Source organism: Myotis myotis, unplaced genomic scaffold (assembly GCF_014108235.1).
Source record: "Myotis myotis isolate mMyoMyo1 unplaced genomic scaffold, mMyoMyo1.p scaffold_m19_p_5, whole genome shotgun sequence".
Classification (NCBI taxonomy): Eukaryota; Metazoa; Chordata; class Mammalia; order Chiroptera; family Vespertilionidae; genus Myotis; species Myotis myotis.
Genome location: NW_023416357.1, coordinates 106,563,161 through 106,590,830, shown reverse-complemented (window position 1 = coordinate 106,590,830; position 27,670 = coordinate 106,563,161). Strand labels below are relative to the sequence as shown.

Below are 27,670 nucleotides of genomic sequence, written 5' to 3'. Positions count from 1 at the left end.
GTGCCTACAGGCCAGCACCGGCAGGAAGGCGAGGGCGCCCAGCACCCACTGCCAGCAAAAGCCAGCCCCCTTACCTGCTGTCGCCTGGGCTCGGCCCCTGCTCCAGTGCGCACGCAGAGGAGGGAACAGGCCCACCCCCTGCGCTGCTTTCAGCCCTAGAGCTCTGGGAAGGGGGCTCTGGGCCCGCAGGAGCCAAGGTGCTGCCATCTGTGGGCGGGAGTGGCGGCTGGAAAGCAGGGGATACGTGCTTTCTATTTAGGGTGCCACCCCGCCGGTAGGCCTGGAAGTCCATAAGCTTCACACCAAAGCTACACAGAGAGAAGAAACAGTCAACACACCATGCGAGCCAATTAACAGACACAGAAGCCCATTGGTCCACGCGTGTTAAAACCCACACGGTACAGCTACCCAAGGTGCCCAGCATGCAGTGAAGCAACAAGGACCAGGTGGATGGCCATCCCTAGTACCGAGGCAAGCAACTCGACTTGGCCTCTCCCCTGCGAGAGCCAATGGGCCTGGTACTGACCAGTGTCCTTCTCAATTGCGCAGGAGCAGCTGGCACACGCAGGCAGACCGCAGCGTGAGTGCGTGACATCACGTGAACCTGTTTAAGTCCACGTTACCACACACAAGCGCATGGTCTCAAATCTGTGTGTGGGAGTCCTACCAGGGCTTCAGCCCTGGGAAGAGGCAGGAGTGTGAGCAAGAGCAACTGAAAGCGTAGGGCTGGGAGGCTGCTTGGGGGCTGGCCCTGGGGACTGGAGGACAGGGCAGAGGAAGGCTCACTTCCACTCAAGCCCACTGTATATAAACTTCAAAACTTCTTAGTTTTTAGTTCAAAATATAAGAAGATTTATGGCTCCCTGAGCATGTGTTTCTGGTGGGAGCCTCCCCAGGCAGATGCCAGAGAACTGCTTACTGTGTGCTAACTAGAACCCTAGTTTAAGGAACATTCTGTAACTTAAATACATGAAGGCAGATCTGCTATGGCCGCTTGTCATCAGGAAGCACTGCCACCGTGTGAAGGGAAAACTTCTGCACAGCAAACGTGGCTTCAGAGAGACAGATGAGGAAAGCATTTTCCTTTGCAATGGGTTAAAAAAAAAAACAGAACAAAAAGACAAACCTCACTCTAAGACTGGGCAACTAAAATAAGAGCTTGTTTTAATGCAATGACTTCGGGTGACAGTACCACCTGCACGCAAACAGGCACGCCCTGAGCAACGCCCTGCCACCCAGCCCTGCTGTGGGCACAGCGCCTTCCCTCGCAGCCCTCCGCGACCTGAGAGCCCTCCACCTGAGCTGGGAGCCTCTACAGAGACGTGCGGCTCCCGCTAAGTTCAACACAGACCCTTCTCTTCCAGAATCAGCCAGGCTGAGGCTTCTCAGCTGAGCATCAGATTCAGTGCTGGCTTCCACCAAGGGCCCGAGTTATGCCAAAAATATGCCTCTTTTAAACAATCACACAACTCACCGTTGAGTGGTGGGTTGTTCTCATGCCCCCTCTTGGACGTAAGTCCATAATGTTTAACTTTTTTCTTATTCCCTCCACCCCCAGGCAAGTACATTTAGGTGACGTGTAAGATGCCAGTGCACCGTGGGGGCGACCGAGCAGCAGGTAAGCGTGAATGCCCACAGCACATGTGGCCTGAGAAGCTGGGCACCGACCTTCTGGCCAGAGCAAGGTTTGCAATGAACTAGAGCTGAGTGCCGAAACTATCTGGGCTCTAGCATGCCTGGGCCGCACAGGCCTCCGAGGCAGTACTGCTGCCGAGGGTTTAACAACGCCGGTTTGAAGTGATTGCTCCCACACACCTCTCCTTCTTCACCAAGTCCCCTTCCATCACCGCCATGCTGGCAGGTCGCTTCCTCTCCAGGGTTCCCGAGTCAGAGTCATTTCCAGTGTGGGATGAGTGGTTGGAGTTTGGGGGGGCAACAGGTACGAATGCTTCTGATACATTAAATTCCACTTCTGCAGGAAGAGAAAGGCAGAGGGAACATGAGACACAGAGGCGGGGGAGTGAGGCTGTAAGACACCCCTGGAACGGGAACTTCCTTTTCATCCGTGAGCCCACACTCTCTTCTTCTACAGGACGCTGATTACACCAGGGAGGCAGGACGGGACCAGACGGGGGCACGACTCAGAACATGTACATGACTCTGCTGTCTTTTTGTAAACAAACACACAAATACGAAAAAGGGGCATGGATAACTTATTTGAATAATAAAGTGTGATATTATTCAGTCTGACATAAAATGGAAATAAAAGGCAACGTGAACTCCATACTGCCTACAGCAGCTTTCACATGCCTCTTTTTCTCCAAGGAGATCTGGGGCAGAATGCCAAGCGGAACCTCAGTTCTCGAACTTAATCCATTCCAGGAGGCTGCTCGAACACTGGAGCATTTTTCCCTTAGAAATAATGTAAATTGGTTAATCCAATCCAAATGATTTCCTGTTTTAACCCTTCTTATATACAGTGCATGGCTAATGTATTGTTTAATCTATAAACACTTTAAAAACAAAAAGAAAATGAAATGTAAGTAAAAAATAAAAATTTAGTAATAAGCAGTAACAAAAGCAAAAACACATAAAAATATTCACAGCACAATTTCCTGAGATGTTAAGTGTACTGACTTATGCTTGCGCATTCTCTCCGTTTATTGCCTGAGAGGTGCGTGACTGATCATACAGGCATCAGCACGAACAGGTTGTCAGTTGAGAAGGGGACTGTTTGAGATGGGAGACACTGAGAACCGAGGTGTAACTGCACTCATTCATTCATTCACCCGTCCTACATTTCCTGAGCAACCTCCCAGCGTGAGGTGTGGGTTCTGAAGACCGGTGAAGAGGAGATGAGCGTGGCCCTGGCATCATGGAACTGACACTCCAGGGGACCTGACATCAGGGCTGCTCTGGCAAAGTAGGGATGGGAGGTCCAGACGTGGACCAATCTTCCAACACTTGCCCAGCCAGCACCCTCAAAGGGGCCATGGAGTCTAAGATCCCAAGACTGCAATGCAGGTAGTTTACAAACTAATTGCCTATAGCAGGGGTGGGGAACGTCTGGCCCATGACAGTATAAGGCCCAAGAAATCATTTGGTCTGGCCCTGATAAGGCATTAGGGGTGATTAATTAAATGTTAGACCAAATATAGCAGGCTAATTTTTAAGTTGATAACTTTGTTTGGCCCGCAAATCTATATTATATATATGTATGTGTGTGTGTGTGTATATATATATGGCTAATATGCAAAGTGTCCCCACGGGAGTTCGACTGGGAGTTCTATCACTCACTATGATGTGTGCTGACCACTAGGGGGTGGCGTGGAATGAAAGAAGGCCCTGGCTGGCAGCCGGAAGGCCCCGAACGGCCCTGATCACCGGCCAGGCCTAGGGACCCTACCTGTGCATGAATTTCGTGTACCAGGCCTCTAGTGATGTTATAAATATCCAAATGGCCCTTGGCAGAAAGGTTCCCCACCCCTGGTCTAGAGGATGAAATCCAAATCCTGACAGCCAGCTCAGAATGGGCCCAGCCAACCTTTCCTGCTTGCTCTCCACTCTGCACAAAGCCAACCATCTGCCTAGAGAAACAAAAAAGCCTGCCTCCAGAGGAAACTCCTGCCTGTTCAGTGCTGCCACTCTATCACGCAATCCGACTCCCTTTCCCAACCTCTGAGTCTGTCAAATTGCTGTTCACCCACCTATCCTTCTAATTTGCCATGTATTATAATTTTTCTGTTTATGTGGCCTCTTGCAGTGGTCCGAGTTCCTCCAGGAAAGACAGCAAGTCTTACCAGCACACATATGGCACCTAGTGGGTATTCAGTATACGCTGAAAATGAATGGTTGGTGTTAAGTGAAACACAAAATAATGGGGTCACCATGATGTCAAAATACAAATGCAAAGCAACAGTCTGGAAAGATACATGAAAAAGAGACACCTGGGCAGAATCAATAATGTGGATGTTGAAGTTACTGTGGATGAAGTCATTAGGTGGCATCAGCCTAAACTCCTATGTCCGCACACGCGCGCGTGCGCACACACACGTACACACAGATGCAAATGAGGGAGAAGAGAGACCAACCTAGATCAACATAGCTAGAATTGAAATGAGGTCTGTGAGCTAGGTATCAAGCTCTCTGTGACTGATGATATAAAAGTGAATACCAGTGGTTTATTACACTCTGATTTTGAAAATTACTCAATAAATTCCAGAGATGTGCAAAAATAAAAAGAAAAAGAAAAAGAGACACCTATTATGCCATCACAAAGGATTATTGATGCATTTGCCCTTGAAAAAGACTTTTCACACTGTTACACTATTATTGTGTTGCTCTGGCAGCCAGTGAAGCTGCAAAGCTAATTACCTCCAGGGAAGAACCAGTCGGCATGCTGAATGATGGGTTCGATGACCGCGACCACGTGCACGGAGGTGGCGGCTGCCATCTCAGCCAGCGTCCTGCAAGGAAGTGCACAGAGTTCACACGCTTCCCTGGGCAGCCTATCATTTCCCTCGTCTGGCTCAGAGCCATTCCATGACTTTCAAAGGATGAGATATTTGAGAATAATGCAAACGTTAAGTCCACAAGGCCCGGGCTACGTGCGTGTGGGTCACTCCGATCAGTCTGCCCTGAGATAGTCACACTGCCAGGGAGCCTGTGATGGCTGTACTCAATGCTGGGCTGACACTGGCTGGGACAGGGCTGTGCTTCCCACGGGGACGGTGTTACCCATGGTAGTGACTGGTGAGACCCAACATCACACGCAACAACTTCACCTACGACAGAAGCAAGGACGTGGATTGTGACAGCGTCCCTCTGTCATGTCAGAAAACGTGAGCCCCCATTTACATGTATTGTGAAGGCTGTCATATATATGAACAGGTCCCAAGATGCATGTTCACAAACTGAAAGTGTCTGGAAAGGGATCAGAAGGAAGAGCATAAATGAGAATAGTTACCCCGCTACCCAGCATGCTACAGTTTGGGGTCAGAATGCCATGAAAGCAAACAGGGTGCAAAGGCCCAGTGGCCATTGAGGCCTACCACGCGGCAGCGCTTCACCTCGTTTAACTCCATCTTTCAACATGTTGCATTACATCGTATTAGTTTATTTCATCAAAGACACTGTATTCCCAAGAAGCTGGGTCCCGGTCTGGCCGCCCCAAACCTATCTCCTCTATTATCACTCTGACCTTCCTTCCCTGTAGGAAGAGTACTTTCACCCCAATTTCCAACCAACCCAAAGTTCTAGCTCCTTTCAAATTCCAGCTTCAAAGGCGAGCTCCACCTGCTGGTCCCCCACCCATCTAGATTCGGGTCGCTTGGGCCTTGAGGGGAGCTGCTGTCTGTCTACTGACTCATAGGACCTTTCCGATATTCTGGCTATTTCTGGAGGAACTCCTGCCTACTTTGTGAATTACCATTTGCTTAGAAGCTTTCTGACATACAGAAGATTCTAGCTATTATAGAGCCAAATCCATCTATTTTTAAATTTGTTTCTTGCACTGCTTTTATGTTTGGAAAATTCTTCTCTTATCTCAAAAGCTAAAAAATATTTACCTTTATGGCATCACTTTTTATATTTAACTCCTTGGCCTACCTGGATGTATCTGCTACTTGTCTTTCACTTCACTGTATATCAGATCTTTGTAAATAATCTTACAAGTACTTTCTGAAACAGGATTGGGCACCCACGAGTAAATAAATGAATGAGAGGTAGAAAGACTTTGATTCCGAAAGCCATGGCACTTTTTAATGCAAACTTGAACCACTTGTGATTTTACGCAGCTGAGCAGCAGTGATGGGAGGCAGAGAAGGGAGGTGGAGCTGAGGGACACAGACTGTAGCCAGCATCTTGGCTCTACCATTTCCCTGCTGTGCAACCTTAAGCAAAGTGCTTGTCTTCTCTAAGCTTCAGACTCATCTGCAAGAACAACGACAACAGTGCTCACTCCACAGGTTACTTGTGAGGATTGAGCGAGACCATCGTAATGCCACCATCAGAGTAAACGCCACTGCTAGTGGTTTCCCCGGAGGTTTCTAACCGATCTCCCTGACCCCTCCCCCATTCCATCTATGCTTCTCAACGCCAACAAAGCCACCTTCTAAATGCAATCTGCCCTGCTTCATTCCCCTGCTTAGAAAGGTGGATGAACACCCTCACGGCATGACCCATAGAAGAAGTTTCAAACACCTCAGCAAGATACGCAAGGCTTTTGAGACCTGGCTCTGGCTTCATTAACCTCAGTCAGTCACAGCCTCATGTCACCTGTGCTCATTAATAAGCCCATGCAACACCCCCCCACCCCTCATTAGAGATCTAGTGCTTTCATCCTGCAACACCTGAGCTCATTCAGGACCCACTGTAGGGAGCTATTTATTAAGGTTCAGCTCCAGGGCCACTTCCTGAGCAGAGCTCTCTCTGAACTCAGGCTGACCCGTGTCCCTTCAACAAGCACCAGTGCCATCAGACTTGGTAATGCCTGTGGTACCTGCACACAGGTGTGCAGGCAGAGCTGATCCCTGAGCCACTTATCTGTCCAACTGCCTGAGGACAGGGCCCTCTAAGGACTGGGGCGTCTCCCACACCCTGTGTGGCCAGATCTGGGACAGGAACAGCTCACAGGAGGGTTTCGAGAATGTCAGCTCAAGGAAAGATCAACTTCAGAACATGCCCAGGTGCTCCTTACACTGGAATGTGTATCCTGAGTCTACTCTTCCGTCAGGTGGAAAGCAGAAATGAGCATAATCCGATATGGGGAAAGGTTACTTACCCTTCATTTCTGGCCCATAACAAGTTAGGGCCTAAGACAATGGCAATGTTGCTGGGAGTCATTTTGTTGATGTCACTGGTCTGAGCAAGCTTTGCGAGGAACTTGATTAAATACCTGTGGTAGAAAAGATAAGGGGACAGCACCAACTCTGAAAAGGTTGCAGAAATAGCATCTTCCTGCCCACGCGCCCAGGTCCCGTGTGCTCAGGTGCGGCTAACTCAGACTCTAGCTCAGGTTACACACTTTACAGATTTCCTGTGTTCCACGTTTCAGAGGACGGACACATTTAGGGCTTGGAAGTGGAAAACAGCTCAGAGGTCAACCTCAGTGATTCAACCTCTACTTGCTGTGTATTTCTAATCCATTTCTCCTTTAGGCGCTGTCTACTCTGCCCCTGAGTAAGTTACAGTGGGAGTCACAGGGGCTCAATACACGAACACAGTAACAACAGACTCAGAAAAACAAAACAGGAGCACATACACACACAGGGAGACAGAAATGTGGGTGTGCTGCTTAAAGGGAACTGTGTGGAAATGCCTCATGCTGTAATTAGAAAAAATATCCAGTTTACCACATAAATGTATTCTCTCGCACTATAAAAAATGAAGAACCCAACTACGTATCAACAGAGAGCTAATAACATAAATAACAATAGATTCACACAGTGGAATACTATGCAGCCATGAAAAACAACCAGGTGCTGATGTGGAAAAATCCCCAAGATGCACATTAAGCAACAAGGGCAGGGAGAAAATGGTATGTAGAGTATATGCTACCACTCGGTTTTGGAAAACAGTGGGGGCGGTGAGAGCAGGAAATGTGTGCATGGATGCACACATGTATCTGCTGACACAGGCACTGGCTCTGAGAGGCTCCAAGTGCTGTGTCTCAGGAGGGGAACGAGGTGGCTGAGGGACAGGAGCGAAGAGGACTTTTCACTGGACACTTTCTGAATTCTGAGCCATGGAAAGGTGCTCCCTATGCAAAAGACAACTGGTAAACATTATAAAGAGGAAAACAAAATGAAAGGCCAGATCCCAAAGTACCAAGCACCGGGACTGACTCGGAGCCGGGCAAGAGCACCCGCAATGCCACGCCAGATGTGTCCGCGAGCCAGCGAGGGCCATCACAAGCACCGACCTTCTCCCAAGGCTGAGCCTCGGGTATGGAGAGGGTGTTTCCTTAGCTCAGCCACAGACCCCAGGACTGAGGAACACGTCAGGTAACATGCCAGGCATTTCACCAGGAAAGTCTGTGCCATTTTGGACCCAGTCCCCTTACAAAATATTCTTTGATTTTAAACAACTTCATTGCCAACGGCCACCCTTTTTCCTTCTCTCTCCCCTTCTTCGAAGCCACATTTTAAGTGAGATGGAAAATAGAGGTTAAACTCCAGAACTTTATCCTATGGTAAATTTTCTTAGAACCAGAGTTATTCCATAAAATAACATACAATGTCCATTTCTTGAAATTTTACTTAGGATGATTTATGCTCTATTTAAAACTATGTAGCATATATGGAAGATATTATGGAAAGTACAACTATTGATTAATTTTTACCCTTTATCTCCTAGGCAATTTTAGACTTCAAATCCTATAGTCAACCGAACCTTCCACAAGACTTTTGTCTTCGGTGGCTTGCGGGGTGAAATGACTGGGCAGCCTACGCATGAATGCCGATGTGCTCCAGAAAGGCCACAGTACACGTAGGTTCCCTTCCTCCCAGCACCCTCGGGGACCCCCGCACTCTGGGTGTGCCAGCATGCTTGCATTAAACAGCCTCTCCGCTGGGATTAACAGATTCTCATGTCGAGTCACTGTAGTTTGGTGGCTTTATTTAAAGAATGTCAATCATACATACCTAAAGTTAACGAAATTTTGTGGTGGCAACTTCTGACATGTTCGCCATAAATCTTGAAGTTTTTTGTCTTGATCCTGCACACTAAGAAAAAATGTTATCCATAACCACTTATGAAAAGTCATATAGTAACCCTGGCCATATGCTACAAACAGTGATGCCTCCATTGACGGAGAGCAAACAGATTTGGAGTCAAATACCAACAAACAACTGAACTGAGCAGTTCACTGACCTCACCAAGACTCAATCTCCTGATGTGCAAAGCTGAGTAAGGCTGGTCCTGCCGCGTGATGGGAGTTTCAGGGGTACAACCATGCGCATCCCCTAGACCAGTTAATGCCTGGCACACCGGAGACAGGGCACCACTGAGAACTCTCTAGAAAATGTGTCTGCCCACGCAGGGCGTCACGGAGCCCAGATCCCTTGTCCTAAACGCGGTGCGGCACAGAGGAGTGGCCACACCCAGGCTGCAGCCCCATCGTGCCCTCCCAATCCTGTGCCAAGGCTCCAGGCAGCCAGCCCGCTTCTGCTCTGCAGGCTCAATGTGCAAACTTTCAGACACAAAAGGGCCAGCCCGCAGCCCACAGGGCAGAGTCCACTCCGGCCACCAGTGGGAGACAGTGTCCGAAGTTATCAATACGTCCTCCACCGCCGAGCCAGTCTGGAGAGTTATGGGCGGAGTTAAGTGAAGTTATACTCAAGGCCAGGCAATGTGTCCTGGGGCGGACCGGGGGCCTGCACTGAGCATTCTCAGGCACAGAGCCAACACACCAAAGACAGACACCTTTACAAGCACATTTCCTCACAGGGACGCGTGTGAGTCTCAGAACAGAGAACAGTCACAGTTTAGGGGCCGGGCAGATGACCCCATAAAAGAAAGCCCAGAGCTCTCCCTGCCTGGCAGTGTCAGGCCCCATCACCCAGTCCCACAAACATGATGCTCACATCAGGCTGAGCCCAGGCGGGCTCCAGGGAGACACCACGACTAGGAACTTGCTCTGACTTTAAAATCGTCACTGTCTACAGGGACAAAGTCTCACGCCACAGAGACAGAGGGGGAAAGCTCCACTGCAAATCCCTGGTGAAAGTGACAAGGGATGGTCTCACATCCCTGAACTGTAACTGATCAGAGCAATGGCTTATTTCTAAGGGAGCGGGTGACAGTGTCTGAGGACGGGATAGAGGGGAAGTCTGTTCTCCTTCCCTCGGGGATGAGGAATTAGGCACCTTTAAGAGGAGGGACGAGACTAGGAGGCAGGCTGGCCAGCAGTGAGAAGGCTCTAGGACTGGGGTCCTCAAACTTTTTAAACAGGGGCCAGTTCACTGTCCCTCAGACCGTGGAGGGCCGGACTATAGTTAAAAAAAAAACTAGGAACAAATTCCTATGCACACGGCACATATCTTATTTTGAAGTAAAAAAACAAAATGGGAACAAATACAGTATTTGTATTTGCATGTGGCCCCGCGGGCCGTAGTTTGAGGACCCCTGCTCTAGGACTTTTCAAACAATTCTGCTCTGCTTAAAACCAACTACTCCTCGACAGGTGATGCTGGGGATGGAGGGACGAGACAAAGATGGGAGTACAGTCTCTGCGTCACACAGGTCTGGGTCTGAATCCCAGCTCTGCCCACTACTTGCTACTGTTTGAGACTTCCTAAACTTCAGTTTCCTCCTCTGTGAAACGAGCATGGTAACATCTGCTGTTAAGTTATTAGCTACGGATCACAGGAGGCGATAGGTGTTAGATCAGTACAGTACTCAGACATAGCACATGCCCAGGAAGCATGAACTTTTATGACCAATTATGTCCAATGTCAACGTGACATTATGCACAGCTGAGTTCCCATGCAGCTCAACAGGCACTGGCCGGTACAACATGTATCCCCAGCGACAGGACTTTCTTCAATATGAAAGGGGCTTTGACCAGACAACCCATAATGTGGGCACCACTGTACATCTTCATCCACTAAATGACACATTTACATCAATGCCCAAGTGGCGACCTTCCCACGAAAGAATCACAATATGCAGTATTTTCATCGTAACCTTCAGAACTGAGGCACAGCCTATTTAACAACTATGCTATGGTGATGTTCTTTTCTCACCCAGGAGAGTAAGACAATTTACAAATGGGACACAACAGTGTTTCACTTCCTTTAACTTCTGAAACTTGGTGCTCTCTGAACTTACCTGGCAACTTGTGTCCATTCTTCATACAGCTGGAAGGTCATCAGCGGCTCGGGCAGCTCCCGCAGGTAGGATTTCAAAGCACCTGGAGGCAGGAGCACGCTCTTTGAGGATACGAAGGGGAGCTGGGCTCTCAGGATGTATTACTTTGCAAAATGAAATGATCTCACATGTAATTTTCCAACTACATAGAACAAATTATGACTTGGTGGGAACAGTTAAAGAATAAAATGCCCCTAAAACAATTTCTGTCCCGTGCCACATACAGGGTGGGGCAAAGTAGGTAGACAGTCGTTCGTATGGAAAATAATACGATAATTAAGAAACATTATACAATAAACTGTGGTGTTTCGCATACTCACACCTGTAAACCTACTTTTGCCTCCCCTGTATATTGAGACCAATGAAAATCAACTCAGCTTCTGAGTCACCGTGTTAACAGACAGCACTTCCCCAGGCTGAGCACCAGGTGGAGGTGAGAGAAGGGGAGAAAATCCAAGCACGCCTCCAAAGACTTGGGTTATAAGCCACCTTCACCTTTACGTGATAACCAGGAAAAAACCCCACAGGAATAGAAAAGGTGTGAGTGTGTATCTACTCTTTCCCTTTTGTAGCTTAAGCCTAGAAGGAGCCATTTCACTTAACACTAAAATCAACACTGGTACCTGGGTGATCTGAGACTCACCCACCACTGGAGGGCACTCCTTGGAGCTCACCTGCTACAGCATGGGGGTCTGAATAAAACTCATCCAGGTGAGAAGTAGAACAGTCTAAGGCAGCTTTCAGCTTCTTTAATCTGGAGGCCCCAGCCGCAATTCGGAAAAGGCCCTAAAGACAATGCAAAGCCATTAGCATCAAGTTCAAGTTGGGAGCCCGGCACTGAGCAGCAGTAAGACCCTGACAGAGGACCTCTAGCCCCACAGCCAGCACATGCCGCCTGCAGGCAGGGTCACACTGCCCACCTAGTAGTCCTTGCCCTGCCCCATTGCTAAAATACCGGTGCCCATTAGAAATCTATTTAAAAACAATGTACCATACTTCCACAAGGGTGATGCTATAGATTTTTTAAACTTAGAAATATTTTTTAAAATGGATGCCTCGGGAAAAATTGTAAGACTGAACTGCTAGCCTCTTTCACTGCCCTACATATACGTAAGAGAGGAAAACCCACGAATGGTCAACAAGTGAACTACAAAGACACTGGGCCAGGAACCTAGTCCAGGTTTCTCAGCCGCAGCGGCACTGACTTTGGGCCAGAGGAGTCTGTGCTGTAGGCTGTCCTGTGCTTTGTAGGATGGCTAGCAACGCCCTGGTCTCTACTCTCTGAAGACAGAGCCAACTCCCCTCACCCCGTCCCCCGACAAGTGCGTACCACACAAACCTAAGACTTGCTACACAAGCGGAAGCGCATGGAGCTCTGGACCCTCAGTGGCCATGCCACTCATTCCCATGAAGCACAGCCAGAGTGCCCATGGAACTATCAGCGTGGGCTGCAGGGAGGGGCAGCACAGGGTGTGCCGGGGAACCTTAGCCCCATTCGGGGGCTGTGCTGGGGTCACAGGGAGAAAAGTGGGGGCCCGCCCTGCTGCACATCCAGGTGCCCTCACCTCCTCCTTCATGCCCGTCTCCAGCAGCAGCATCACACAGGCTTCGATGGGCAGCGCGATCTCTCGGCCACTCCGCTTCAGGTGTTCCTCCAACGGCGTCCCGAAGGCTGGCTTCTCCGCCCACTTATCTAGAGCAGCAAACCGTCAGTAAGATCCGACAACCCTGTGGCACCAACGTGCTGCCCCCAGGCTACCACAGGACTGGACATGGCCAGTGTGACCTCGGACGCAGAACTAGGACGGGCAGTGCTTCCCACTGCTGACCAAAGGCCCACAGCAGCAAGGCTGGAAGCCGTGCTGACAGCACACAGGCAACCGTTTATTTTCAGGTCACAGGTTCTGCTTGGACCACAAAGAGTTAAGGCAGTGTGGCAGAAACACATCCAATAGAGCAGGAGAACAGAAACAAGACTCCAGGAAGGGCAGCAAGGGGCTGGCCTAGCCTGTGGGACCTAACGCTGCCTGAGGCACGGAGGGAACCAGCTGGCAGAAACGCTCTAATGAGGAGCACTTAGCTCTTCCCAGCGACAGGAAGGGCTTCCGTCCTCCTCCCACCTCCTCCCATCATCAGTGGGCATTCGCCCTGCAGCCACTTTGCTGTTTGCATGTAGGATGGAACAGTGTGCTGTGTCCCTGGCGTTCACCCACATGTAAGAGCAGGTGCAGAGCCCACTGCCTGAGCCGCACATCGGGGAAGAAGTGAAAAACCCCACAAGTCCATGGAGAAAGATGGGCAGAGGCTGAGGAATGAGGTGATGGAGGGGGCAGGGGACAAAATCAGAGAGCAGGCCACTCTCAGAAGTGTCAGGAACCCCCTGTCTCTGGTCCAGTCCGGTGAGTGGAATTACTAACAAAAAGAGCAGCCAGGGGCCTGGCCCATCTCAGGCACAGAGCTCTGTGACGGCCCCTCAGAGGCCAGATCTTACTGGGACTGCTTTGTCCTTTTTATCTAAAGCAATGATCCTTGATGTGGGCAGAACACGGCCACTGACCCTTCTGGGGGGAAACAGCAGAACCACCCAGGGAGGCTGGGGCAAGGCACCTGTCACCTGAAACCCTGCAGGAACTTTCTAGTAAACACTGTGTCCTAACCCCCTGCCTGCTGAAATGTGAGAACCACTGATCTAGAAACAGCTCCTGGAGCAAACTCCACCAAGGTTGCTGGCCTCTCAAACACACACCTACTATGTGCCCAGCGCTGCACAGCACCCGAGCTCAGAGCCCCCCTCAGTGTGAGAGTAGCCTAATTGTGAAGAAAGTACAGGACACACATGTGAACACACACCAGCAACGAACAAGACAAGACACGTTTGCTGCATCAGGGCAGAAAGACGGGAGACAAGGGGCACAAGCGTGGTCTCTATGGGGCCAGGCGGGCCCCGCCCCATCGGTGCTCAATGAGGGAGGGAGCACAGGGTCTCCCGAAAGGCCGCAGCTGCCCTCGGAGCCACCCCATGCTGCACGCAACAAGCAGACCCTGGGTCACCAGACCTTCTGAACTTCCAAGGGAAGCCAGGATTGGGATTGGTAAGGAAAGAGTCTGGTTTTAAATGATGAAGTAGTTTAAAAATGTTTAATGAGATATGGCAGTTTGCAACTTCTGGTGTAGAGCACACAGTGAGAGCAATTCCGAGACAGGCTCGCTGCTGGATTCTGCTGTGGGAGAAGGCGTCTCGACGAAGAGCTTGGGGCTTAGAAGACAAACAAGAAGTAAACAAACCGGGAAGACGGACTGAGGAAAGACCAAGAGCTTGGGAATTCACGTCACCCCACAGCAGGCCCTGCAGAGGGAAATGGGCAGAACCGACTGCAGGACGAGCAGGGAAGGAGGAGCTGCTCCCACAGTTGAAGCAGGACGGCCTGCAGAAGACAGCTGGTGAGAGGGAGCCGCAAGACAGCCAGTGGTCAGGGACTGCCGCGCAGGAGCTGTGAGGACTGAGCCGCAGGCGAGAGTGGAGGTGGTCAGAATGGGGGGGTGCAAGGGAAAAGGGATGAGGGAAAGCTGAAGGGAGGGAGAGAAGAACTCAAGAGCAAGGACCAGGCCCTGGAAAAGGGGGTGGGGGCAGAAATGGAGAAAATATAGCCCTAAGAGTAAAAGAAAGCAATTGAGTGAAATGAGGGAAAACTTTAACAAGGAAGAAATGGCCCAAGTCACATCAAGCGCCAGGACACGACAATTAAGAGGTCACTGCTCCTTCGGAATTAGTGTTTTCTGTTTTTGTTGTTGTTTTTTAAAAATATATTCTTACTGATTTCAGAGAGGAAGGGAGAGGGAAATAGAAACATCAATGATGAGAAAGAATCATTGATTGGCTGCTTCCTGCATGCTGCCTACTGGGGATCGAGCCCACAACTGGGCATGTGCCCTTGACCGGAATCGAACCCAGGACACTTCAGTCCACAGGCCAACGCTCTATCCACTGAGCCAAAGTAGTCAGGGCTATTGTTGTTTTTTTAACTAGCAGAGTGATTAGGAATAGAAACCAGACCGCAGTGTTCGGGAGTGGGAAGGAGGTAAGAAGATGCAGTGGCAGGAGATGAGTCACTCACTCTAAGATCCCACCAGTAGAGGCAGGAGAAGTTTGAAGGGGACACTAACCAAAGGCCAGCTGACCGTGAGTGTGAGATCGGGGCACACAGGGGCATCGGGCAGTGGAGTCGAGTTTTTTCCCTACCTGAGGATACTCTGAGTCTTTCTGAAAACAGAGAAGAAAAAGGAAGAGGGAGACAGGCTAAGATGAGAGGCAGATAGGAGGACAGGCAGAGGTGGAAGGGGCTGAATCAGGCTGAGGTGGAGGCAACCTCAGGGAGAGAAAAGATCACAGTCCCGTCACCAGCTGTGCCCCCACCAGCGTCCCTTACTCCACCTCACCCTGCCCCTCCCCACTCCTCCTCCCATGACTTTCTGACATACTTCTCTAGGGAAAAATAGGCTTGGGAGAAAAATAGAATGAAAGGGGGGAGAAAAAAAAAAGGACTGCTAAATAAATCTTTTCTTTTTGTGCTTGTTAATCAACTCTTCCAACAAGATGTTTGCTACTTGGTCCTCTGCAGCCCTGCACGCAGTTGGCGTCCCATGAACACACACTCTCTGTGCTCTGCCCATGCTGTGCGAGGCTGAATGCTCGCCGCAGCTTCTTTGCTCTGTACTGTGGCTCCCGCCCATCAGGCAGGAACTAGGAAACGGGACCCCAAAAGAGCCAGGGCAGCTCGTCCTGTGGAGAAGGGCCGGCCAAGCAGTCACACGCACCAATATGGCTAAAGGTCGGACTCAGCGGTCATCAGGATGCAGAACTGCCCAATTCCTGTCTAGAAACTTTCAGCCACAAAGCCCAACCTGCTGGGCCCCCTAATATTGAGTGAAGTGGGGCACTCTTGAGGGTGCTGAGTGTGTGCACACCTGAAGCACACACCCTACCCACACACTTGCTCACTCTTTCACCATCACAGTGGCCACACCCAGCACCTGGCTTCCTCCTCTCCGCTCCAGACACTGGTTGTGCAGGGAGAACCTAAGCTCCAAATGTCAGGTCAAAGAGTAGAGTAGGACCAGGCGCTGCACTTCTGCCTCAGCCATGTCCTCTCATCTCTGCTAGCAAGTGCTGATGGCAAGTCAGAGAGAATTAGAACCAAAAGCTTCATGTTCAGTAAAACAACCAAACTAAACATCCACTCATCATGGTGGGTAGAAGCTGCCATATGCTTGAAAGGGTGGGCAAAGCACCCGTGCTGATGAGCACAAGGGCCCGTGTCCAGACACGGAGGACGGCTGAACGGCGTGGCCGCCGTCTTACCGCTCAGTCATCAAAAAAGTGCCCGATGATGGAGCACCACGGACTGGCTTCTAGAATTCCCTTTGCAAATTCCAAACCATTTTCCCTAGGATGTATGCTCATGGAGTCACAGGGTCAGAATCAAGCCCATGGGACTAATCACTGACTGGGAAAAGATCGTCAGAGGCTAGAATGTGTCAAGCCTAGATAGAAGAGAAAACCACCAGGAACTCCCCCTCCCCCAAAGAGTCCAGTTCTCGTTTCAACTGAAGATCCCAGAAGACGTTTAAATGTCCCATTAGCATGTTAATTGGGGTTAGGAGAAATTAGAGAATGCAGCCCGGAAAGACGAAACTGTGCTGGGCACTGGGAGCTCCGGGCCAGGCTGCACCCACAGGGAAGGCATGCAGAGGGCTGGGGCAGGGGCAGAGGAGAGGCGCAGAGGAGGCAGCAGCCAGCACGCAGGTTACGTTACCTTGATGGGCTTGCATTTCGGGAAGGGCCTTTTCTAAGACTGCTAATGCTTTTCTATGGTAATCTGCTTGGGCTTCTAATAACTGAGAACAGACCCACATTCAAAAACAAAAGTCATGTTAGCAATGGATGGACACACACACAATGGCTGAGCAAAACTAAAAATAAAATCTTTTGCAAAAAAACCCCAAATGACTCAGTTTTTACAACACTACCATTCTGTCAGGGCCAAGGGCTTACCGTGACAAAGAACTTGCTGTATTCCCCCTCTTTGGCCATGAAGCTGTACATATCTGCTGCCAGCTGGTCCTGGTGAGAGAAGACACGTCACTGAGAAACAGCTGTAGGAAATGGCACCTAGAATTAACCTCTGGGAGCTCCTCTCGCAAAACAGGATGGAAACAGTGCAGACGAAGCGTCCATCAGCTGATGGACAACCAGATTTGGAGACAAAGAAAACAAACGAGGAAACTTATGAGGGATGCACATGGAAAGACCTCCACAGTATGTAGTTAATACACTGTTAAGAAGTGAAGAATAGAGCCCTACTTATGGTATGTTATTACTCGGTAAAAAGAAAAACATGTTATATATTTTTTTGCCATAATTATATAAAAACTAGAGGCCTGGTGCATGAATTCATGCATGGGTGGGGTCCAGCCGGCCCACCTGATCGGGCCGATCAGGACAGGCCGGCCGGGGTCAGGGGACGAGGGAGGGAGGTTGGCCGGCTAGTCGGCCTTGCCCCCTGGTCGAACTCCCAGTCAAACTCTAGGTCGAGGGGACAATTTGCATATTAGCCTTTTATTATATAGCATATCTCTAGAAGAAAAACGAAAATCAGTAACAGTGGTTACCTGTTGGAGGTGGTGAAAATTAGGAGGAGGAAAAGGGTGGAAGAAAAACTTTAATATACATTATTTAATACTTTTGATATTTTTTAATTAATGTAAATGATTTACACAAAAATTAAACAGGCCTGTCTGGTGTGGCTCAGTGGTTGAGTGTCAGCCTATGAACCAGGAGGTCATGGGTTTGATTCCTGGTCAGGGCACATGCCTGGGTTACAAACTCGATCCCCAGTGGGGAGTGTGCAGGAGGTTGCTGATCAATGATTCTCTCATTGTTATTTCTACCTCTCTCCCTCTCCCTTCTTCTCTGTCTAAAATCAATAAAGTTATAAAAAATAAATAAAAGTTAAACAGTTTTTTAAAAAGTGATAGATTAGACAACTGGATATATATATATATATATATATATATACACATATACATACACATATACATATATACACATACACACACACAATTTTCATATATATATATGCACATCAGAATTTCATATATATTTAATGTACTACTTTCTATTTTTGGCATTAAGGTGCATAAAATTCACATGAAGGCTCCTTGTTTATTAAAAAAAAAATCTGAAAATGCTAGTTAGGAGTAATAGACAACTAGGAATTTAACAAAGTAAATTCATGGCTCTCCACCAGACCCGCCCCCCCCCCCCCCGCCCCAAACACACACACACACACACACACACACACACACACACAAAAAAAGAGAAAGAGTAAGGAGAGGGAGGGAGGAAGAGAGGGAGAGAAAAGGAAGGAGGAAGGGAAGATGGAGAGATGGAGGGAGGAAAACCCTGACATGCACGGAGCTGAGTGGGAATGACTTGGTGAGAGTCTGTGCTAATTTTGGTAGCCAAGGTGTTTGAGTCCAGCAGTCATGTGGGACCAGAGGACAGAAAATGAATTCTTGGGCCTGGTGAGGTGAGGAAGTAACTGAGACAGGTGCATGCATGTCACCCATAAAGATAACATTTCTGAAACGATACTCTCAAGAGCGGATTAGGGAAAACTCGCTAAGCAGGCACAGACATCATAGACTATACCTGTTTGGGATTGGGCTCTGGGTCTGGAACAGTAAAACATCTCCCTGAGATCTCATAAACATAGACCTGCTGTCATGAGGGTCCAGGAATCTTCCAACTAAGAAAGTTGAGTTAAAAGTGGCCCATACTAGTAATAAATGCTCTGCGAATCCCCAGGAGCCCCACAGATAAAGTAAGTCCCTCTTAAAATGAGCTTACAATACAACATTGCAAAACACAGGAGGAAACAATCCACCATAGAGCACACGCACACCACTCTCCCAGAGAACTTCTGAAAACAGAATTGCCAGACTGTTAAAATAAGCACACATAAAATAAGTACTGAAGAAGACTGCAGTATAAAAAAGGCAGGCTTGAAGAATGAGAACTTTAGAAGAGAAAAATACACTCAATGAAATTTAAAATTCAATGTGAATTCATTAAACAGCAGATCAAACACAACTAACAAGTCAGTGACACAGAAGAGATCTCAGGGAATTATCCAGAAGTTAGCATAAAGAGAGAAAGAGAATAGTTTCATAGATTGTCACCCTGAAATGACAAGCCATGGTGTGGAAGTTTAGAGAAGAGACATCAGCCACAGTGTACCAGTTCAGACTCCCCAGGCGTCTAACCAAATTTTGTGTAAGAAGTAGCCAACAGCCACGACCTAGGTTACGTCAGATACAGTGAAACTGCTGGGCGGATGACACTGGCATTCTGAACAGGAGTCAGTGTGTGGGGCTACTTTATCAAAGGACTGCTCTGAATATCAACTCTTTAAATGCAAGACCAGGCCATGACTTTGGGAGTTTAATTCTTACCCACTGTATTATTTTAAACAAGTCGTTTTACTACAGTTAACTGATCAAGGTTTGCTATGTTATCACTGGACCCAAATAAGCTGAAATATAACAGACTTAACCTTATCCAGTAGAATAAAGAGGCCATTTTTGGAAAAAGTTGAATAATAGGAGGAGGAAAAGTCCAAGTCAATCATCCTACAAGAAATCCTAAAGACCTATTTCTTTTTTTTTTTTTTTTTTTTTTTAAATATATTTCACTGATTTCCCACAGAGAGGAAGGGAGAGAGATAGAGAGCCAGAAACATCGATGAGAGAGAAACATCAATCAGCCGCCTCCTGCACATCCCCCACTGGGGATATGCCCGTAACCCAGGCACATGCCCTTGACCGGAATCGAACCCGGGACCCCTCAGTCCGCAGGCCGAGGCTCTATCCACTGAGCCAAACCGGTTTCAGCAAGACCTATTTCTTTACCACCTCAAATAACATGTGGAATAAACATCTATTTTCATGGATAAATGCAAAGAATGAGATCACTTAACCATCTAATCTGAAATTTAATTTATGACATACAAAGTTCTGCTTCTCCCTAATTATAAACCAACTGTCCTAGCAACACTTAAAAAATAATCCTTCCCTTCCCTTCCCTACGGACATACAATGATGCCTTTACTATTAATTCAATCTTTAAATATGATCACATTCGTTCTAGAAAATCCGATCTATTGTGCATTGTCTAAATTGCTGTAACTTTATGTTTTGCTCTCCTTTTTCTTCACATATTCCTTTTTATTAAGAAAAAATATTTTTATTGCTTTCAGAGGAAGGGAGAGGAGACAGAGATAGAAACATCAATGATGAGAATCACTAATCGGCTGTCTTCTGCATGCCCCGCACTGGGGATTGAGCCCACAACCCGGGCATGTGCCCTGACCAGGAATCAAAGAGTGACCGCCTGATTCATAGATCGACACTTACCACCAAACCACACCAGTAGGGCACCTATTCTTTATTTTAAATAAGCTTAGGCATTTTTGTCAAGTTTTAAAAAGTATTACTTGACTTTTTTAAAGTAATATTTTATTCTGGTTATAAAGGAAGGCAGAGTCTTAGAAAATAAAGAAAAAAATTAAAACCACCTTTAATGTTATTTAAAGTATTTTGATAGAAATTATGTAAAATATTAAATAATTTGCAACATATGACCTTTCACCCACCATTTGCAAAAACCAAAAGATTGATGCAAACACATGTTCTCACACCTTGCACTGTTCTACTTTATTCCCGGCTTCGTCCATCTCTTCCTTCAGGGTGTCTATTTTTGATGGAAGCCCCTGAAAGTTGGTTCCTGAAGATTTGTGAGCCTGGTTCCACCTGCAAAGCATGAGGGTAGTCAGTACCTGAGAACCAGCTTACATACTCAGTCTCAGGGACCTCAGGGAGACAGGCTCCTTCCCTAAAATGGACTCTACCTGGGATAGGTGCCAGTACCCAGGATGCCAGCTTCTCTTAAGTTTACCCGCTAGGAATGGAAGAAGGCAAAAGAGCTTCCGCCACACAGGAACTACAGTGCTGGGAGTAGCTGTCTGCTCCAGGCAGGACTGACCACATCTTGTCTCACACAGGCCCCACCGCTGAACCTCAGACCACGAAACCCCTTTGCTAGTGTCTAGTCATGGAATTCTTGCCATGGAACACCCCTGCCCTCCTGCCTTGATCTGGAATGTTCCCTGTACCACTGACAATGCGATGTACTTGCATTTCTTGAGACCTCTTCCTACTACCATCCTGGGCTGTGATTACTTGCAGCAAGTAAAAGCCAGAACCCCAGTCATGCAGTGCTGTACCTGCCAAGCCATAGCAATGGAAGCACTTTAAGAACTGAAAACACTTATAAGGAATATTCTGAAGACAAATCTACAGCAAATCTCAACTGTAACGCGGAATATTTATGTTCCTTTTATAGTAAGTAAAAATGACAAACAAAACAACAGCATTGTGCTACAGCAATATGGGGTTCACGGAGTGGGGGCATAACTGAGGAGGACATGTGATGGAGTGGTGCTTCTCCCCGCCTCCCAAGCAAACAGCAATCAGTGGTACACGTGACAGCCAACGGCAGCTCAGGAGCGAGGACGGGAGCAGTTATAGCTTGCTAAGCTGCGGGGAAAGCACCTGACATGAAGAAACTCAGTCAAGGACAGCTATGTTGCCCTGTCTGCCAGACAGGACTGCAGTGAGAGGTAAGAGCTAACAAGCAGGTGTAGCAAAGCCAAGTGGTTTTGTAAATAAAGTTTTATTGGAACACAGCCATGCTCATTCATGTACGATTGTCCAGGGCTGCCTCTATGCTACACCAGCAGAGCTGAGCAGTTGCAACAGGAACCATCCGAGTTGCAGAGACGAAAACATTTACTACCTGGCCCTTCACAGAGGTTTGTCAACCCGTGTGAGAAAAGGCCTGGTGTGGTGGCTGCCTCCCTACCCCCACCTCTCAGGCCCAAGGAGAAACCCAGGGAGGTCACTGATACAAGCGTGCTCAAGAACGGCACTCAGGCTGTGGCCAGGCCATGAAGCAGGAGGCTGGTCGTACGACACCAGCCCACGACACCAGCCCACAAGTGAGCAGGCCTTGGGGGTCACTTAGTTTTACACCAGTGCCTCCCTTCGGAGCACGGCGTCTGACTGTGAAGGTGATCATAACCACACAGGGCTTTGAGACACTGGGCCCTTCAGGAGCTGCTAAAATCACAGATCTAATTATTCCCACACTCTACTTTGCCAAGAGCAATGCTCTTGGCACTGCCTGCCACTTTAAGACACTCAAGTTTCTTTTTTCTTTTCTGTCCCTTTTCATTACTGGTACACTAAGACCAGGCTGGTCTAACACCATCCCTCCTGCCACGGTTGGGAGAATGAGGCCTAACTAAAGGCCGGTGTAAGCATGTCAGGTGGGTGAACCTGCAACAACCTTCAACTGTCCATACAGCATTCTCTCACCCACGCTGGGGATGGTGGCTGGGAGGTGACATGATGCCACCTTATTGGTTGCTCTTCTAGCTTTCCTTACCTGGCTCTGACTGAGTCCCAGTCTAACACCAACTTGGCAAGCTGTTTCCTCTGTTTTTGGATGTTGGGAATCTCCACCTAGAAAAAAACATACCTCACACCAATTGGGATGAGCTTTGGGTTTCTGGTTTAACATTTAAAAGTGCAGTATTTATTTACAAACTAGAGGCCCGGTGCACGAAAATTCATGCACGAGTAGGGTCCTTAGGCCTGGCCAGCGATCAGGGCCGGCCGGGGCCTCCCTTCCCTGGCTGCCGCCCCCTGGTGGTCAGCACATGTCATAGCGAGCAATAGAACTCCCAGTTTCTCTTTGGCAAAGGATTATGAACCATCAATTCACTCCCTGAATTTCCAAAAAGAAGTGCACGTCAAAGGCACTGATTATTGTTAAAGTTGCAGACACAAGAGAACTACCTGCTGCCCAGCCCGCACCAAAGCACCCACCTCTGCTATGCCACACAGGGGGTCCACAATCTCCTTCTCAACAAAGACCTCGTGCTGAGAGAGTTCGAGAGCCAGCTGATTCTCGGCATCTCCACACGTCTCCAGCATCCTCCTAAGAAACAAGATGCGCCAAGAACAAAATCCTGTTCACTGAATCAGGCACCTAGTTAGCACAGCCAGTTCTGCCCTCCATATGACGGGAACACACGATGGCTGCCATGGACACCCCCCACCCATCCACTTGTATTGACCCACCGGGCCCCTGGCTCTTTCTCAAAGCAGTGCCGCTTACCCCAGGAGAGAGTCCTCTAGCTGTGTCGATGCCTCTTGCATGTTCTGAGCGAGAGCTGTCAGAGGGAGCTTTTTCTGGAAGGCAAAAGACAGTGCGTTTTTCCTTAGCATTGATACCCACTCTAGGTTACCTGCGTCAGATCATTCACTTGTTTCTCCTCCGGACAAACTACACAGGTAGGAGACAGCCTGGCCCTGGTCTCAAAGGTATGAGTGGTGTGACAAGCTCGGCGTCAGTTTCCCGTGCCTGGACTATAGGGATGAGAATGGGGCGAGGTCCCAGGGCTGAGGCAGCCCTAAGGAGGGATTCAACACCAAGTACTCAGCACGCGTTCAGTCCTCAGTAAATGGCAGCTGCCATGTTGCTGTTGCTGTACTATTATTAATTGATCAAGTACACACTATGTCCCAGGCACTAGACATAGAGTTACCTTGATTATCACAACAAATAAATGCAGTAAGGTGCTCAATTTCAAAAACTTTTGCTAGAACAAGCATTCTTAAACTGGCTATTAATTTGGCTGTAATAATAAAAATTTAGCTTTAGTTACATGTCTAAAACTATCTAGCCAAATTTCCAAATAAACTTTTTTAGGTTTTTAAGCACAAAGCCTCCTCTTATCAGATTTGTTTTTCAGCTGAAAACAGACATAAGAATCATCTGATTAATGTTCTAATTGCACAGCCAAGGAAGCAGGAGGTGGGGAGTGAGATGGGATGGCCAGGCACCCAGGTGAGGGATGGCAGAGCCAGACCCAGTGCCCGTGGCCTGAGTCCCGGGTTTGGCTTTTCCACCACTGGCTGATGGCTTATCTCGGAATACGAGTAAGAGAGGAGGGGAAAGGAACCAGTGGGGTGGCTACACCACTGTAATCTGCTCACAGAAGGCGCTGCCCCCGCTGCAGAGCTCCACGTCACTCTGCCTTTCCACCAGAAAGGGCGCGCACAGCAGACCAGGCTCCCCACTAGGGCACTGTGGCTAGACCTCAGCATGTCCCTCTCTTTCCTGCCTCACAGGGCTCCACCCGACACACTCACACCGTATTTGCTTGTATTGCACAGAGTCTCTCAGGGAGGCTGTATCAGGAATACTGGTGGCTCTAGAGAGGGAATGGTAGCAGGAAAACAGGCTGGGAAGGTCTCACTGTATCTTCTTGGGTATATTCTAGATTTCGACCATGTAAATGCACAGCCTGTTGAAATGTAAAAGTCACCACAAGTACGTTTATCCCTCTGCCTTCCTCCCAAGTTATTTTCAAACAAGTAGTAGGCTTCGCCTGCCCTACCACTGTCTCTACACTTCCAGACTAGGAAGACCCCTGAAAACGGGGAGCCTGCTTTATCGCAGCAGAGGAAAAGTTGCACATTTCAGTCCTGCTGCCTCCCAAGGGGATTTCACACAGGTAACCGTGATGATCAAGAGAAACACTTGGTGCAGCCCCGGAGCTCTCGGGCCTTTGGGGGAGGTCTAAAGAGGAGTCTGTTTGTTGAGCATCACCCTAGCTCCCAGTGCCAACAGCCTGTGGCTCCCCTGCCAACTCCAAAGCCACAACAACCCTGTCTCCTGATGTGCAAGCATTAGGACATTCTGCTTATCTGACACGTGAGCTCATCGATGAAGATGCGGTCCACCAACATCTAACTCCTCCATGGAGAGGTGAGGCCTAGGGCTCCAGTGAAAAAGCCTCAAGTCATATCTATAAAAGGCATGCCAACTGCACAAAGAGAAGCAATTCCAGATCGATACGACCCACAATATAAGCTCTGCCGTGTCAATGGCTCGGGCTGAGGCCACTGCCTTGTCTCCCCTCAATTCTTTCCTGTTCACATGTGTAGGAGTTACTGGTGGGGTTTGTGGGTTTTCCTCCTGTCTCTCCTAGAGCCCTAGAGACTGCTGTGACTTTCTCCCTATTATATGACCTCTTCTGGTCACCCCTCTTCTATCATTTCCATGGTGACTCCTCTTCCCACATGCGGAGTGAAGACTTCCTCAGAGGCCAGTCTCGGGCACTTTTGTTTGAGATTGGGAAAGGAAGCTTAAAGCATTAGGTTTTAAAAATGAGGGCCAGGGACCCTTGCCCCTGCTCCCTGGAATATGCCCATCACCTGCCATTCATTTCCCTTCTGTAAAGCAAGGATACCACCTCCTCCAGGAAGCCCACCTGACTACCCCTCTCCTCCTCTGGTGCCCATTCTTGGGCCTCCCATAATACCCTGTGCATATTTTATTTAGCATGTTGCTTTATAGTCATCCATTTGTGTGTATCTCTCCCACTAGGCTGTGGGCACCTTCAGGGTGGAGATGGCCTGTTACTCATCCAGCATTTGCACGTGGTATGTCTTGTCCCTTCTGTGTCTGCTTTGAGGCACAGCTCTGCTGTCACATATACTCATTAGACACAAATAAACTTTTATCAAACACCGAACTGTGTGGACAATGCATACAGCATGAAGGAAAGGAAACAGAGACAATGGGACTGACAAGGGGAAATTCAATCCGATTAGCAAGGGCGTAAGTCATGCTAAAAGCTTAGACCTTAACCCGCAAAGGCAGCATGTCCCTGGCAGGCGCTGCTGACACTGGGGCACCTTCAAGTGTAGAACTTTCCCTTCAGACACTGCAGATGTTGGGCGCTTTGGCTGCCTACCCTCCAAATGCCGGTAGTGTACCTCAGTCCCTATGGCAACCAGAAACGTTTCTACACATTTCCAAATATCCCAGGAGTGTAGTCTGGTCCCTGTGGAGAACAACTAAATGAAGTTTTTTGTTGTTGTTTGTTTTTTTTGGTCTCTTTGTTTTAAGGCAGGAGGATGACAGGGTTAATCTGTATTTCAGGAAAACAACTCTGGTGACCAGGTTGAAGACAGTCTGGAAAAGAGGGTGATCAGGGCAGGCAATGCCACTCCGGAGGTGCCTGTGGCAGTCCAGGTCTCGCCTGGGAGCCAAGTGGAGGAGTGGGAGGAGAGGGGAGGGGAGGAAGTCAAACAACACTCACAGAGAATCACAAGATATGCTCACTGAGCCACTCCAGGACACTGAGGGCAAACTGAAAGGGACGTAAGATAACACCGCAGTTTCTAGCTTGCGGAACCGGGGCTAGAATTTGAGTCAGCACAGAACTGGTTATGCATGCCAGAACAGACAGCAAGGGAAGGGAGCTTTCTACTTGGTTGAAAATGGTTTAGAAGTCCCTGTATACAGACATCAGTTAGAAGCCATGAGACTAGAGGAAGTGGTCCAAAGCACGTGACTGTGAGACCGAGAAGGACAGACCTCAGAAAACAGTATTAAAAGGGCAAACAGAGCAGAAGTCGTGGCAAGAGAAGGAGTGGCAGGGGCTGAATCTGAAGAACGAGACCTGCGGCAGGCACTCCTGGGATTGCAGGTGTTTGCAAACTTCCACTCCTTGACATACACACTGCAGAGTGCTTGGTGCTATGCACGCGAGGAATGACCCAGTTGTCAAAATGCCCCATAAACGCCTGTAGGGAATGTAAAAGAAAGCGGCACAGGTCACCTGCGTTCCAGCTCTTCCTTTTGAGACACCAGGTGACAAACAAAACAACAGCAAAAAGAAGGTTTCTCACCCCATTAAGACAATCACTGGAAGCCCTGGCCAATGTGGCTCAGTTGGGTGGACATTGTCTGGTGCACTGAGAGGTTGCGGGTTTGATTCCCAGTTAGGGCACAAGCCTGGGTTGTGAGCTCGATCCCCAATAGAGGGTGTGCAGAAGGCAGCCAATTGATGTTTCTCTTGCTCTCTCTCAAATCAATAAAAAAACATATATATTTTTTAAAAAGACAACTACAGTAAAGAGATGCTTTCTACTCCAGGTGGACACACACAGGAGAGTGAACCCAGGGAAGCAGCGGACAGCCAACCTGCAAGTAGGAGGGGTGTCCACTAGGGGTCAAGCGGACACTGAAGGGAGAAATGAGAGAAGGAAAGACCCTGGGCTGTGGCCTCATCACTGAAATGCTAGCTCGGAAGCCAATAAACTCTACTTTCTAAGTGAATTTCAGACAAGCCTTCAGCTTTTGCCATTAAAGGATTCCTAACTGACAAGTCCATTCTCTAATCCATGACAAATGGCTCCAGTCAAAAGCACTGGAGTGGGCAGGGCTTTCAGCCTCAATGATATCCTAAGCTTCAAAGAATGTTGTGGGCGGGCAGGTGTTGTGAGTATGGACGTGAGATAAGGTACAAATCTGCAGGCAAAGCTGATGTTGCCTGGGGAATCCAGCCAGTCAAAGGAGAAAGCCCCTCAAAGAGACAAGAACTGAGAGCGAAGTCGCATCTGCTACTCACGTGTCTCTTGTCGGCGTCCGTGCCATGCTGGCCCTGGAAGCATGCCGTCAGGCGCTTGTGAGAGTGGTGGCACATTGACCGCACCGCATCCAGGCGCCGTTCGATCTGGCAAAACAGAGACAAATGGGCCATGTGCAGGGCTGAAGAACAAACTCAGCCTCTTCCTTATGTGGCGCCTGCACTAGGCAGGG

General features: G+C 48.7%; 1 protein-coding gene across 6 annotated transcripts in view; it reads right to left on the bottom strand.

Annotated features, from left to right (window-relative positions):
- The window catches only part of ARHGAP17 (Rho GTPase activating protein 17), an 80,859-nt gene that overhangs the window by 14,499 nt on the left and 38,690 nt on the right, over positions 1-27,670 (bottom strand). For 5 of the 6 annotated variants that reach the window (XR_004967353.1, XR_004967354.1, XM_036307860.1 and 2 more), the window contains exons 3-17: positions 27,480-27,584; positions 23,171-23,244; positions 22,879-22,990; positions 22,436-22,512; positions 20,628-20,739; positions 16,922-16,990; positions 16,683-16,764; positions 12,435-12,562; positions 11,544-11,655; positions 10,831-10,912; positions 8,643-8,723; positions 6,782-6,895; positions 4,375-4,466; positions 1,816-1,972; positions 75-308 (exon numbers count right to left, since the gene is read on the bottom strand). Coding sequence is in view for 4 of the 6 variants with exons in the window: in XM_036307860.1 (XP_036163753.1) it covers positions 75-308; positions 1,816-1,972; positions 4,375-4,466; positions 6,782-6,895; positions 8,643-8,723; positions 10,831-10,912; positions 11,544-11,655; positions 12,435-12,562; positions 16,683-16,764; positions 16,922-16,990; positions 20,628-20,739; positions 22,436-22,512; positions 22,879-22,990; positions 23,171-23,244; positions 27,480-27,584 (1,631 nt within the window). In the remaining 2 variants the exon portion in view is untranslated. The remainder of the gene's footprint in view (positions 1-74; positions 309-1,815; positions 1,973-4,374; positions 4,467-6,781; positions 6,896-8,642; positions 8,724-10,830; positions 10,913-11,543; positions 11,656-12,434; positions 12,563-16,682; positions 16,765-16,921; positions 16,991-20,627; positions 20,740-22,435; positions 22,513-22,878; positions 22,991-23,170; positions 23,245-27,479; positions 27,585-27,670) is intronic. The other variant, XM_036307864.1, reaches the window with a different exon arrangement.